This window comes from Oryctolagus cuniculus, chromosome X (genome assembly GCF_051225735.1).
Source record: "Oryctolagus cuniculus isolate XC-2025 breed Fujian yellow rabbit chromosome X, ASM5122573v1, whole genome shotgun sequence".
In the NCBI taxonomy this organism is placed as follows: Eukaryota; Metazoa; Chordata; class Mammalia; order Lagomorpha; family Leporidae; genus Oryctolagus; species Oryctolagus cuniculus.
The window spans coordinates 32139212-32152107 of record NC_142888.1 but is presented as its reverse complement, the minus strand read 5'-3'; the positions used below and the strand labels follow the sequence as shown (position 1 = coordinate 32152107).

General features: G+C 41.9%; 1 protein-coding gene and 1 non-coding gene across 13 annotated transcripts in view; both read right to left on the bottom strand.

Moving 5' to 3' along the window:
- JADE3 (jade family PHD finger 3) overlaps positions 1-12896 on the bottom strand; it is a 159767-nt gene that overhangs the window by 51612 nt on the left and 95259 nt on the right. For all 12 annotated transcript variants that reach the window (XM_051827043.3, XM_089324410.1, XM_089324411.1 and 9 more), the window contains one exon: positions 743-900. In XM_051827043.3, coding sequence (XP_051683003.1) covers positions 743-900 — 158 coding nt within the window. The remainder of the gene's footprint in view (positions 1-742; positions 901-12896) is intronic.
- On the bottom strand, positions 401-508 carry LOC127485108 (U6 spliceosomal RNA). Its single transcript, XR_007912282.1, has one exon. It is a non-coding gene; the product is annotated as a U6 spliceosomal RNA (small nuclear RNA).

Genomic DNA, 12896 nt, shown 5'->3' with positions numbered 1-12896 from the left:
CCACTACTCTTGAAGAACTGAACTTACTACTTCGGCAGAATGTCTTCCCTCTTCCCTCTTCCTTTATCAAAACCAAAGCTCTCGCTCTTATTTCAACTTTCTTCTCAAGTCTGCAAATGAAGGCTATGTGCTTATAGTCAATCCAATTATTCTAGTAATCCCCTTCCATTTGGGTTTACACATTTTTATAAGTTCTGTTTTAGTTCACTATTTATAGACACTATTACTATACAGCCCCTAACATACTGAAGCAACTTCCCAACCATGTTAATTAATTAATGCTCTGTTTCTCTTTGAAGACTAATAAACACTATTGATAACTGAGTTACACTTGGAAATCTTAGTCTCTAAAACCTTACCATAATTTCAGACTGGACTTCAAATAATTTCTTTTTTTTTTTTAAATATGGAACGCTTCACGAATTTGCGTTGTCATCCTTGCGCAGGGGCCATGCTAATCTTCTCTGTATCGTTCCAATTTTAGTATATGTGCTGCCGAAGCGAGCACATGGACTTCAAATAATTTCATCCTATAAATGGGCACATATTATGTTCCTAAATAAATGAACTTGACTTTAACTATTGACCTGTCATGGTGTGGTATCATCTGCCACTGGTCTCTGTGAATTGGTGAACATCGTATGTAACTTTGTATTTTAAATGTGTAATTAGTCTCCAAGCAGTACACACATAACCATTGAAGCATCCATTTCCTAAGTCAAAGATGCAAGCATACAAATACCTGAGGGAAGGCTGTGGAACATTGTCTGGATTGGCTGGTACCTGGACTCCTTTTTCCCATTCTTCCTTCCATGTATCCGCAAAGAGGTAATAACTGTCAGGATTAACGTGGTGAGAATCTGGAATTTTCATGGCACTGATGAGGTCCTTGCGGAATACCTGGGAAGATAGTGCACACAGTTTGAGAAAACCATTACTATCGGGTAATATCATTTAAAAAAACTTTATTTATTTGAAAGGCAGAGAGACAGAGAGAGGGAAATGAAACAGAGAGAAAGATCTCCCATCCACTGGTTCACTCCCCAAAGTTTCCTAATAGCCAGTGCTCAGCCAGGCTGAAGCCAACAGCCAGGAACTTAATCCAAGTCTCCCATCTGTGTAGCAGGGACCCAACTACTCAAGCCATCACCTGTTGCCTCCCAGGGTGTGCATCATCAAGAAGCTGGAATGGACAGCAGAGGCAGGACTTGAAACCAGGTACTCCTGGGGCCGGCGCTGTGGTGCAGCGGGTTAAGGCCCTGGCCTGAAGTGCCGGCATCCCATATGGCGCTGGTTCTAGTCCCGGCTGCTTCTCTTCTGATCCAGCTCTCTGCTATGGCCTGGGAAAGCAGTAGAAGATGGCCCAAGTGCTTGGGCCCCTGCATCCGCATGGGAAACCCGGAGAAGGCTCCTGGCTCCTGATCGGCACAGCTCTGGCCGTTGCGGCCATCTGGGGAGTGAACCAGCGGATGGAAGACCTTTCTCTGTCTCTACCTCTCTCTGTAACTCTTTCAAATAAATAAAATCAATCTTTTTTTTTTTAAAGAAAGAAACCAGGCACTCCAGATAGGGTATGCAAGAATCCTGCTGTGGGGGCCAGTGCTGTGGTGTAGCAGGTAAGGGCACAGCCTGCAGTGTCAGCACCCCATATGGGCGCCGGTTCAAGTTCTGGCTGCTACACTTCAATCCAGCTCTCTACTATGACCTGGGAAAACAGTAGAATCCTGGCTCCTGGCTTCAGATTGGTGCAGCTCCGGCCCTTATGGGCATCTGAGGAGTGAACCAGCATATGAAAGACCTCTCTCTCTCTCTCTCTCTGTAACTCTGCCTTTTAAATAAATGAATATATCTTTTCTAAAAAAAGAATCTTGCAGTGTCAAACATCTGGCCCCTAAGATTATTCAATTTAAAAAGACCATCCCCACCTACTGTCTGCTTCAAAGAAGAGAAATGTCTGCAAGTTCCGAAATGGATAGATGATTAACTTCTACTTGAAAAGGTTTGAAGTACTGACAGGGAAGTGAACTTATTTTAGATTTAATAAAGGGTAAAGGAATCCTTCATGAATTATTTTTGGGGGGCTACTTAAATGTAAATTATAAATTCAAGTTATCTTAAAACAGTCTATATAAAATGAACAATTATTTTTTAAAAAAGATTTTTATTTATTTGAGAGGTAGAGTTACAGACAGTGAGAGGCAGAGACAGAGAGAAAGGTCTTCCTTCCGTTGGTTCACTCCCCAGATGGCTGCAAGGGCCAGAGCTTCGCTGATCTGAAGCCAGGAGCCAGGTGCTTCTTCCCAGTCTCCCATGTGGATGCAGGGGCCCAAGGACTTGGGCCATCTTCTACTGCTTTCTCAGGCCACAGCAGAGAGCTGGATTGGAAGAAGGGCAGCCAGGACTAGAACCAGTGCCCATATGGGATGCTGGTGCCACAGGCGGAGGATTAACCTACTGTGCCACGGTGCCAGCCCCAAAATGAACAATTCTTAATTCTCCTAAATTAAGCAGCAAGTATCTACTAATTATTTAGCTATAATTTAAAAAATTATGTACTTATATTTCGAGACCTATTGAGAAGAGAAGTTACAAAAATAACACACAGTTCCCACACAGACTTCATTTAGTCTCCTCTTTAATATTAACATCTTACAGAGTACCATTACCTAAATCAGGAAATTACCATGGCTATACTATTAACTAAATACAGGCTTTATTGAAATTTTACTAGTTTCCCCTCTAATGTCTTTTGTTCTAGAACTGAACCCACACAATCGCACATCATAATTAATTGTCATGTCTCTTTAGTATCCACTAATTCATGACTGTTTCTCAGTCTTTGTTTTTATGATCTTGACATTTTGGAAGAGTATGTGTCATGTATTTTGTAGTATATCCCTCCAGTTTGGGTTTGTCTGATGTTTTCTCATGACAAGATTGAGATGACTCATTTTTAGCAAGAATAAAACAGAAATGCTGCTGTGTCCTTCCCATTCCATTATATCAGAGATCTATGATATTGACGGCAATTGCTGGTTATATTAAACTCAATCACTTGGTTCAGGCAGATTCATGTTGTTAGGTTATTGTATTTCCATTTTAAAAAGTTAAATGTCTTGAGAGACTACAAAAATATCCTATTTCTCTTCAAGTTGCCATGAACTAATTTTAGTGTCCATTGGTGGATATATGCTTGCACAATTATTGCTGTTGTTTTTTTAGAAAAGATTTATTTATTTGAAAGGCAGAGTTACAGAGAGGCAGAGAGAGAGAGAGAGAGAGAGAGAGAGAGAGAGAGAGGTGTCTTCCATCTGTTGGCTCACTTCCAACTGGCTGCAATGGTCAAAGCTAGGAGCCAGGAGCTTCATTTGAGCCTCCCATGTGGGAGCAGGGCCCAAACACTTGAGCCATCTTCCATTGCTTTCCCAGGCCATAGCAGAGAGCTAGATCAGAAGTGGAGCAGCTGGGACTTGAACCGGCACACATATGTGTTGCTGGCACTGTAGGTGGTGGCCTTATCCACTATGCCACGTGCTAGCCCCATTATTACTGTTCTAACGGTGACCTTATATGTCCATCATTCCTTCCATGTTTATTAATGGAAACTTCTCTATAATAAAGATCTATCCCTTAATTCTTTGGTATTCCATTTTTGTTTTTATACTTTTAGCAAATGTGTATGTATTTTTAAAATATATTTTGTAGTTTTAAAAAAATATTTACTTATTTAAAAGTCAGAGTTACCCAGAGAGAGGAAGATACAAAGAGACAGACATCTTCCATCTGCTGGTTCACTCCCCAAATGACTACAATGGCCAGGCCTGGGCCAGGCCAAAGCCCAGAGTCAGGAACTTCTTTCAGATCTCTCACATGTGTGTTTGGGGGCCCAAGCACTTGGGCCATCTTCCACTGCTTTCCCAGGCCATAACCAGAGAGCTGGACTGGAAGAACAGCATCCAGGACACAAACCTACGCTCATACAGGATATTGGAACCACACGCGGAGGCTTAGCCTACTTTGTCACAGCATGGGTCTCGGCCCCTGTAGTTTTAAAATGTAAACTGTGTCATACTCAAAATAAATAAATAAAGATCTATCCCTTAACCCGAATTTATTTATGTAATTATTTATTTCTATCATTACAGGCTCATGGATATCTATTTTATTTTCTAGGTAATTCAGGATCACTGTTATTTTATTGTTCAAATTATTCCATCTTTGGCCACAGGGATTGCTTTCAGATTGGTGTCTTCTCTCTTTTGGCATGTCCCATCCTTTTTTGAACAATTCCTTAATTTTTTTGAAGATTTATTTTATTTATATGAAAGACAGAGTTACAGAGAGAGGTAGAGCCAGGGAGAGAGAGGTCTTCCATTCTGATGGTTCACACCCCAAATGACTGCAATGGCCAGAGTTGGGCTGATCCAAAGCCAGGAGCTTCCTCCCGGTCTTTCTTGCAGATGCAGGGGCCCAAGGACTTGGGCCATTTTCTGCTCTCCCAGGCCATAGCAGAGAGCTGGATTGGAAGAGGAGCAGCTGGGATTCCAACCAGCACCCATATGGGATGCTGGTGCTGCAGACTGGGGCTTTAACCCGCTACACCACAGTGCCAGCCCCAATTCCTTAACTTCTTTTTTTAAATTTATTTATTTGAAAGAGATACAGAGAGAGAGGTAGAGACAGAGAGAAAGGTCTTCCATCTGCTGGTTTACTCCCCAAATGGCCGGAGCTGCGCCGATCTGAAGCCAGGAGCCAGGAGCCTCCTCCGGGTCTCCCACATGTGTGCAGGGGTCCAAGGACTTGGGCCATCCTCCGCTGCTATCCCAGGCCATAGCAGAGAGGCGGATCAGAAGAGAAGCAGCCAGGACTAGAACCAGCGCCCATATGGGATGCTGGCGCTTCAGGAAAGGGCGTCAACCCATTGTGCCACAGCGCCAGCCCCAATTCCTTCATTTTTAATACTACAACATGCCCTAGGCAGAGTTATATTCTTAACTGATTATAAAAGTTATTTACGGGGCGGGCACTGTGGCGCACTAGGTTAATCCTCTGCCTGTGGTGCCGGCATCCCATGTGGGTGCCAGTTCTGGTCCTGGTTGCACCTCTTCCAGTCCAGCTCTCTGCTGTGGCTTGGGAAAGCAGTGGAGGATGGCCCCGGGTGCTTGGACCCCTGCACCCGCATGGGAGACCTGGAGGAAACACCTGGCTCCTGGGTTTGGATATGCGCAGCTCTGGCCGTTGTGGCCACTTGGGGAGTGAATCAGCAGACGGAAGACCTCTCTCTCTCTCTCTCTCTTTCTCTCTCTCTCTCTGTAACTCTGCCTTTCAAATAAATAAATATTTAAAAAAAGTTATTTACTTTTATATATTGACTTCTTATTCCATAATTTTATTCAATTATTTTACTGTTTCAATTAGTTTTACCATTGATTTTCTACATTTTTCCAGATATACTACTGTATGACCTGCAAATAGAATTTTTTAAAAGATTTATTTATTTATTCTAAAGTCAGAGTTACACAGAGAGAGGAGAGGCAGAGAGAGAGAGAGGGAGGGAGGGAGGGAGGGAGGTCTTCCATCCGATGGTTCACTCCCCAGATGGCTGCAACGGCTGGAGCTGCACTGATCTGAAGCCAGGAGCCAGGAGCCTCCTCCGGGTCTCCCATGCGGGTGCAGGGGCCCAAGGACTTGGGCCATCTTCTACTGCTATTCTAGGCCACAGCAGAGAGCTGGATGGGAAGAGGAGCAGCTGGTTCGCGCCCATGTGTAAATGACAGCCTTCAGGCCAGGGCGTTAACCTGCTGCGCCATAGCCCTGGCTACAAATAGAATTTTGCATCCTCTTCATTTAGTCTTGTATTTCTAATTGATTTCTTTTATTTTTAATTGCACGGCTATTACCTCTACTAACATTTTGACTAGTAACAGAGATAGTGGGCACGCCTGTTTTCTTTCTGAAACTAGTGTAAATTTAAGAGGAAGATGGTTCCCCATTAAATATTAGATTCAGAACTATAATATATGTATTTTATAATCTTAAGAAAATATCACAGGGGCCAGCATTGTGATGTAGTGGGTTAAGTTTCCACCTGCAGTGCCAGCATCCTATACGGGCGCCGGTTTGAGTCCTTACTGCTCTACTTCTGATCCAGCTCCCTGCTTCCATGTGGGAGACCTGGAAGAAACTCCTGGCTCCTACCTTCAGCCTGGCCCAGCCCCGGCCATTGCAGCCATCTGGGGGAGTAAACCAGTGGACTGAAGACCTCTCTGTCTCTCCCCCTCTGTCTGTTAACTATGCTTTCAAATACATAAAGTAAATATTAAAAAGAAAGTATATTACAACTGCTATCTTAATGTTTTTAACGACTGGGTATTAAATCTGTTAAAGGCTTATTCAGTATATATTGAAATAATTTATTTTTCCTTATGTATATTAATATAGTGTATGGTATTATTAGATTTCCTAACATTGAATGAGACTTCTATTTCTGGGATGAACAATACTTGGTCATGGTGCATTATTTTCTTAGTATGCTATTACATTCCACTTTCTAATATTTTATTTAGTATTTTTGGGGCCATATTCATGAATAACACTGATCTGTAATTTTCTTTTTTGTAATTTATATAAGGTTAGAGTATACTTTAGTGTTACATGTGTTTGATAAAAGGAATTATGACATTTTCCTTCCTTACTAAGGCTCTAGAATAACCTGAGAATTATTGGGACTATATGATCTCTGTGAAACCATCTGGACTTGGTGATTCTTTTGTGGGCTAATTCCTCACTCATTTTCTCTACTTCTATGGAAATTGATCTCTTTAAGTTTTCTACTTCTAATGGGTCAACTTTAGTAATCTATTTCCAAAGGAGGTTATCTATTTTATCTAGGTTTTCAAATTTATTTGCACAGAGACATACAAAGTATAGTCAGTCCCACTTTGAACAGCAGTGTAGGATCATAAATATCATGCATATTGAAACCATGAAAATCCATCTTATGGGAAAAAATTATGGCTGTTTTGTGATCTTTAAATTTTTTTTCAAAATGACAGAAACTCTTACTGCTGGCTATAAATGTATAGAGAAAGGAAAAACAGAATATTTAACATATTGTAATTACATTAGAAACACTGAGAATGAAACAGTTTTCTTTCTTTGCAGATAAACTTATCAAGAACAGGTAGGGACAGGCATTGTGGTTCAGCAGGTTAAGCTGCCAGTTGGGATGCCAGCGGCCCAACATTGGAATGCTGGTTTGAGTCCTGGTTCCTCCGCGCTTCCTATCTAGCTTCCTGCCAACCTATCTGGGAGGCAGATGACTTACTTGGGTTCTTGCCATCCATGTGAGAGACTTGGATGTAGTTCCTGGCTCCTGGTTTCTGCCTGACTTTTGTGGCATTTTAGAAATGAACCAGAGCCGGCGCCGTGGCTCACTAGGCTAATCTTCCGCCTTGCGGTGCCAGCACACCGGGTTCTAGTCCCGGTCGGGGTGCCGGATTCTGTCCCGGTTACCCCTCTTCCAGGCCAGCTCTCTGCTGTGGCCTGGGAAGGCAGTGGAGGATGGCCCAAGTGCTTGGGCCCTGCACTCCATGGGAGACCAGGAGAAGCACCTGGCTCCTGCCATCGGATCAGCACGGTGCGCCGGCCACGGCGGCCATTGGAGGGTGAACCAACGGCAAAAAGGAAGACCTTTCTCTGTCTCTCTCTCACTGTCCACTCTGCCTGTCAAAAAAAAAAAAAAAAATGAACCAGAGGATGGAAGATCTCCATCTCTTTCTATAAAATAAATAAAACTTAAAAAATAAAACAATGAGGCTGCCACTGTGGCATAGTAGGCTAAGCCCCCCTGCCTGCAGTGCCAGCATCTCATATGGGCACCAGTTCGGGTCCTAGCTGCCCCTCTTCCAAACCAGCTTTCTGCTAATGGCCTGGGAAAGCAGTGGAAGATGGCCCAAGTACTTGGGCCCCTGCACAGTGTGGGAGACCTGTAAGAAGTTCCTGGCTTCTGGCTGCAGATCGGCTCAGCTCCAGCTGTTGCAGGCATTCAGGGAGTGAACCAGCAGATGGAAGAACTTCTTGTCTCTCCCTCTCTGTCTGTAACTCTGCCTCTCAGATAAATAAAATCTTTAAAAAAAATAAAATAAATACTAAGCTTCTTGGTATAAAATAAAGAGTAGGATGAACAATGTTTGTCTTCTTCTCACTGTTAAATTATGATATGAAACAAGAATCTAAGTTGTAATGTTTTCATTGTCATTCTTTTTAAAAACATTATAATTTCAATCTGTTTTCTCATTTTCACCATACAGTGGTATAATAGGTTTTAAAATTTCCATGTTGGAGGACTTATTTTTGCTATTAATTTCTGATTTTACTGTATTATAGTAAAAGTACTGTTTATGTCTACTTAATGGAAATTATCTGATGTTTTCTTTTGGTCTTAACACTTGATCATATTTTGTGTATGCACCATATGCTTTTGACAAAGTACATCATCTATTGTATTTAAAATCAAGGTGTAGAATTTGCTAGATATTCACCAGAATCACCTTACTGTTTTTGTTATTTAGATCTTTTATTTCCTTATTTATTTTGCTTATTTAATATGTCTGATACTGCAAGAGGTGTTATGAATAGTGTGTTTCTTTGAGTCTTTCCACTCCTATAGCTTTTGCTTCATAAAGATGGGTAGTATGTTATTCACTACATAAATACTGGAAAGTATCATATCTTCATGGAGAATAGCCTTTTGTATTAAGTCTCCTACTTTGTCTTCTTCTTTGAAGATTTATTTTATTTACTTGAAAGGCAGAGTTACGAACAGAGAAATCTTCTATTGGCTGGTTTACTCCCTAAATTGCCACAATAGCCAGGGCTGGGCCAGACCAAAGCCAAGAGCAAGGAGCTTCTGGGTCTCCCACATGGTTGCAAAGCCCCAAGGACTTAGGCCATCCTCCGTTCCTTTTTCAGGTGCATTAGCAGGGAGCTGGATCAGAAGTAGAGCAGCTGGTACTCGAGTTGGCACCGATATGGGATGACAGTGTAGCAGCTGGTGCCTTTACCCACTATGCCATAACACTGGCTCCTCCTACTTTGTCTTTTGGGCTTCAGTTCTAATTTCACTGATCTTTCATTGATATTAAGATCACTATTCCTGCTATTTTTCCTTCCATTTTCCTGATATACCTTTATTTGTCTCTTTATTTTTATCCTTTCTAAACAGGTGTCTCTATTATATAACATATAGTTGGATTTTCTTTTGTGAATCAAAATGAAAGTATTTTTAAAGGTGCTAGGCTCATTGACTTTATTGGTATGATTGTGTTTGGTCTCTCATATTTTATAATTATGTATATCATATCTGCTATACTTATTTTTATGCCAGATGTGTGTTCTTTACTTTTATTTATTTATCTGAGAGGTAGACACACGAGAGTGACTGAGTGCTCCCATCTGCTGATTCTCTCCCCCAAATGCCTGCAATGGCTGTGTTTGAGGGTGTGCATGTGCCTGCACGTGCGTAAATATAGCCCAGGGGCAGGGAATTACAACCAGGTCTCTCACTTGTATGGAAGGAGCACAATTATTTGAGCCATCAGTGCTGCCTTTCAGAGTTCACATTAGCAGGAAGCTAAAACTAGGAGCCAGAGCTGGAAATCAAACCAGGCACTCCAATGGGACAGACATCCCAACTGGCATCTCAACCACTAGACCAACTGCCTGCCTCCGTATTTTTTTTAATTGAGGAAGGTTTGTAATTTTATTCTAGTTGTTAACTTTTATACTCAGAGCTTTAAAAAATTCCCTTAATTTCATTTTAACCTTTTACTATCTGGCTTATCAGTTTTTATCACTATTATTGAACTCCTCAGAGGTGAGGAGGATAGGAATGATGTGGCAGCCAAGAGATTCTCAGTGAGAGCCCAAACCTTATCCTTGGAAGTGAGCCTGAGTAGTGTGGAAAATCTGAACATCAGGGGTAGGCGACACCTTAGACTTGTGTTATCCTCTAGTTTAATGGGCATTTGAGTAATTAAGGGGCATAGAAATAAAGCTCACCAGTCTGAAAATGTGACTGTATAACAGCTGTGTCAGTTTCAGCTTAATGATTCTGTCTTTTCAACAAAATAAGTACATTTTGAGTTTTTTTTTTTTTCTTTGACAGATAGAGTTAGACAGTGAGAGAGAGAGACAGAAGAGAAAGGTCTCTCTTCCGTTGGCTCACCCCCGAAATGGCCCCTATGACCGGAACTACACCAATCCGAAGCCAGGAGCCAGGTGCTTTCTCCTGGTCTCCCATGCGGGTGCAGGGCCCAAGCACCTGGGTCATTCTCCACTGCCTTCCCGGGCCACAGCAGAGAGCTGGACTGGAAGAAGAGCAACCGGGACAGAACCTGGCACCCATATGGGATGCTGGCGCCACAGGCGGACAATTAACCAAGTGAGCCACTGCGCCGGCCCCAACATTTTGAGTTCTTAAGCTAACCTGAGAATGACTTCAGTGATGAAGACCCAGTTAACATTAAAACAATAAAGGAATACACTTTCACACAAAAGGATGCATAGACTGGTCTGTGCCTCACATACTAATCTCTACTATTAAAAATCATACTACTTTCAAGTTGAAGATAAATATGTCCCCATTTCTAGAAAATCAATGGAAGACATGCTACCAAGCAAACACATTAGCCTTTAATGCTTATAAAGGTCCTCTAAGGGGTAATACTGTCCAAGTTCTGTGTAAAATGAAAGTAGAGTTAAGGAGCATGATCTAATAAAACAATTCTCAATGAGTGCAGTTCTACTTAAAACGATATTTCACAGAGTATAAGACTCAACTATCAGGGGCTGGCACTGTGGTGTAGTGAGTAAAGCTGCTGCCTTATAATGCTAGTTTGCCATATGGGCAGTTCGAGTCCCGGCTGTTCCACTTCTCATCCAGCTCTATGCTGTGGCCTGGGAAAGTAGTAGAAGATGGCTCAAGTCCTTGGGCCCCTGCACACGCTTAGGAAACCCGGAAGAAGCTCCTTGCTGCTGATCAGCACAGCTCTGGCTATTGTGGCCATCTGGGGAGCGAACCAGTGGATGCAAGACCTTTCTCTCTCTCTCACTCTGCCTCTCTGTAACTCTGCCTTTCAAATAAATAAATAACATCTAACAAAAGGACTAAACTATCTTAAAATCAAATGGTGCCATTTAAATGCATAAGGGTTTAATGTATTTGCTACTTTGCAGGACAACTCTGGAAATGCTTCCTGGTTTTACTTAGGGAAGATTTAGAATAATATGACTAGAACAAAGTAGAGAAGGAAATCCACCATAAACATGCTGGTGGCCAGGTGGCAATAAAATGACCTTCCTACCAAGAACCCTGGACAATTAAAGTTAATTGGATGTTACACAGGGAGAAAGCTAAGTCTACAGGAAACAAAAACTGGTGGTTTATTACATAATGCTTTGCATAAGTAAGAAGGGATCACACATATTCATTTAACATGTTTTGCACAGAGCTGAATGTTCTGTGTGACTTGTGGGAGACACTGAATCACCATTTTGCTCAACACTCCAAACCATTTTTATAAATTACTAGAGTGCTTTTAATGGGCCAGTGGTTAAGTAGTGGTGACAATAATAGTGCTAAATCATTGTCTTTGGGAAAAGATGGTGCTGTGGGAAATTCTACTTTCAATTTGGAAAGAATACTAGAGCCAATTATTTGTCAACATCTTAAAATATTTTATTATTTTCCAAGTGATACTCTTTACAAAATAAATTGTGTGCCAAATCATGGTTTTATCTTAATAATGTACCAGCTAATCACATAGCATAAACCATGTCTTTATACTTGATATATCTGCTTATTAAAATCTGTTCAGGCCTGTGCCGCGGCTCACTAGGCTAATCCTCCACCTAGCGGCGCCGGCACACCGGGTTCTAGTCCCGGTTGGGGCGCCGGATTCTGTCCCGGTTACCCCTCTTCCAGGCCAGCTCTCTGCTGTGGCCCGGGAGTGCAGTGGAGGATGGCCCAAGTGCTTGGGCCCTGCACCCCGTGGGAGACCAGGAGAAGCACCTGGCTCCTGCCTTCGGAACAGTGCGCTGCGCCGGCCGTGGCGGCCATTGGAGGGTGAACCAACGGCAAAAGGAAGACCTTTCTCTCTGTCTCTCTCTCTCACTATCCACTCTGCCTGTCCAAAAAAAAAAAAAAAATTTGTTCAAGTGGCCTGGAAACATAGTCTAATAGGTTGACTGGTAGCCCCTCCCAAAAGATGTCTACATCCTAATTCCCAGAGCCTGTGGATGTTACCTTATTTGGAAAAAGGGTCTTTGCAGATGTAATTAAATTAAGGATTTTGTGATGAAGAGATGATTCTGGAATATTTAGGTGGGCCCCAAATCCAATGATAAATGTTTCTATAGGATGAGGGCTAAGGGAGATTTGAGACAGAAGACAAGTAGGCAATGATCAAATGATTGATTAGTAAATCAATGAATGCTGACAACTACAAAGAATAGACTCTCCTCTAAAGTCGAGGGAGGAGGCACAGAGTGGCTAATTTTGAATTTCTGGCCTTCAGAAAGAACTGTGAGAGAATAAATTTCAGCTGTTCTAAATCACCTAGTTTTTTGTTATTTGTTATGGCAGCCTTAGGGAACTAATACACATATTTATCAAACAGAAGATTAACTTAAAGATTCTAGACAAAGACTGCAGAACACCATCCAACTTACACTTGTTTTTCTTAAGCAAATGAAAGCTAAATCCAATGACTATAATTTTCCCTTTCTCTTTAGAGAAAAAAAAGTAGACTTATATGATAAACCCATTTTCAATTTTACAAGCTAGTCAGATTAAACAGCATCAGATTCAAGTTTTCTAGAGAAGCATTTTAACT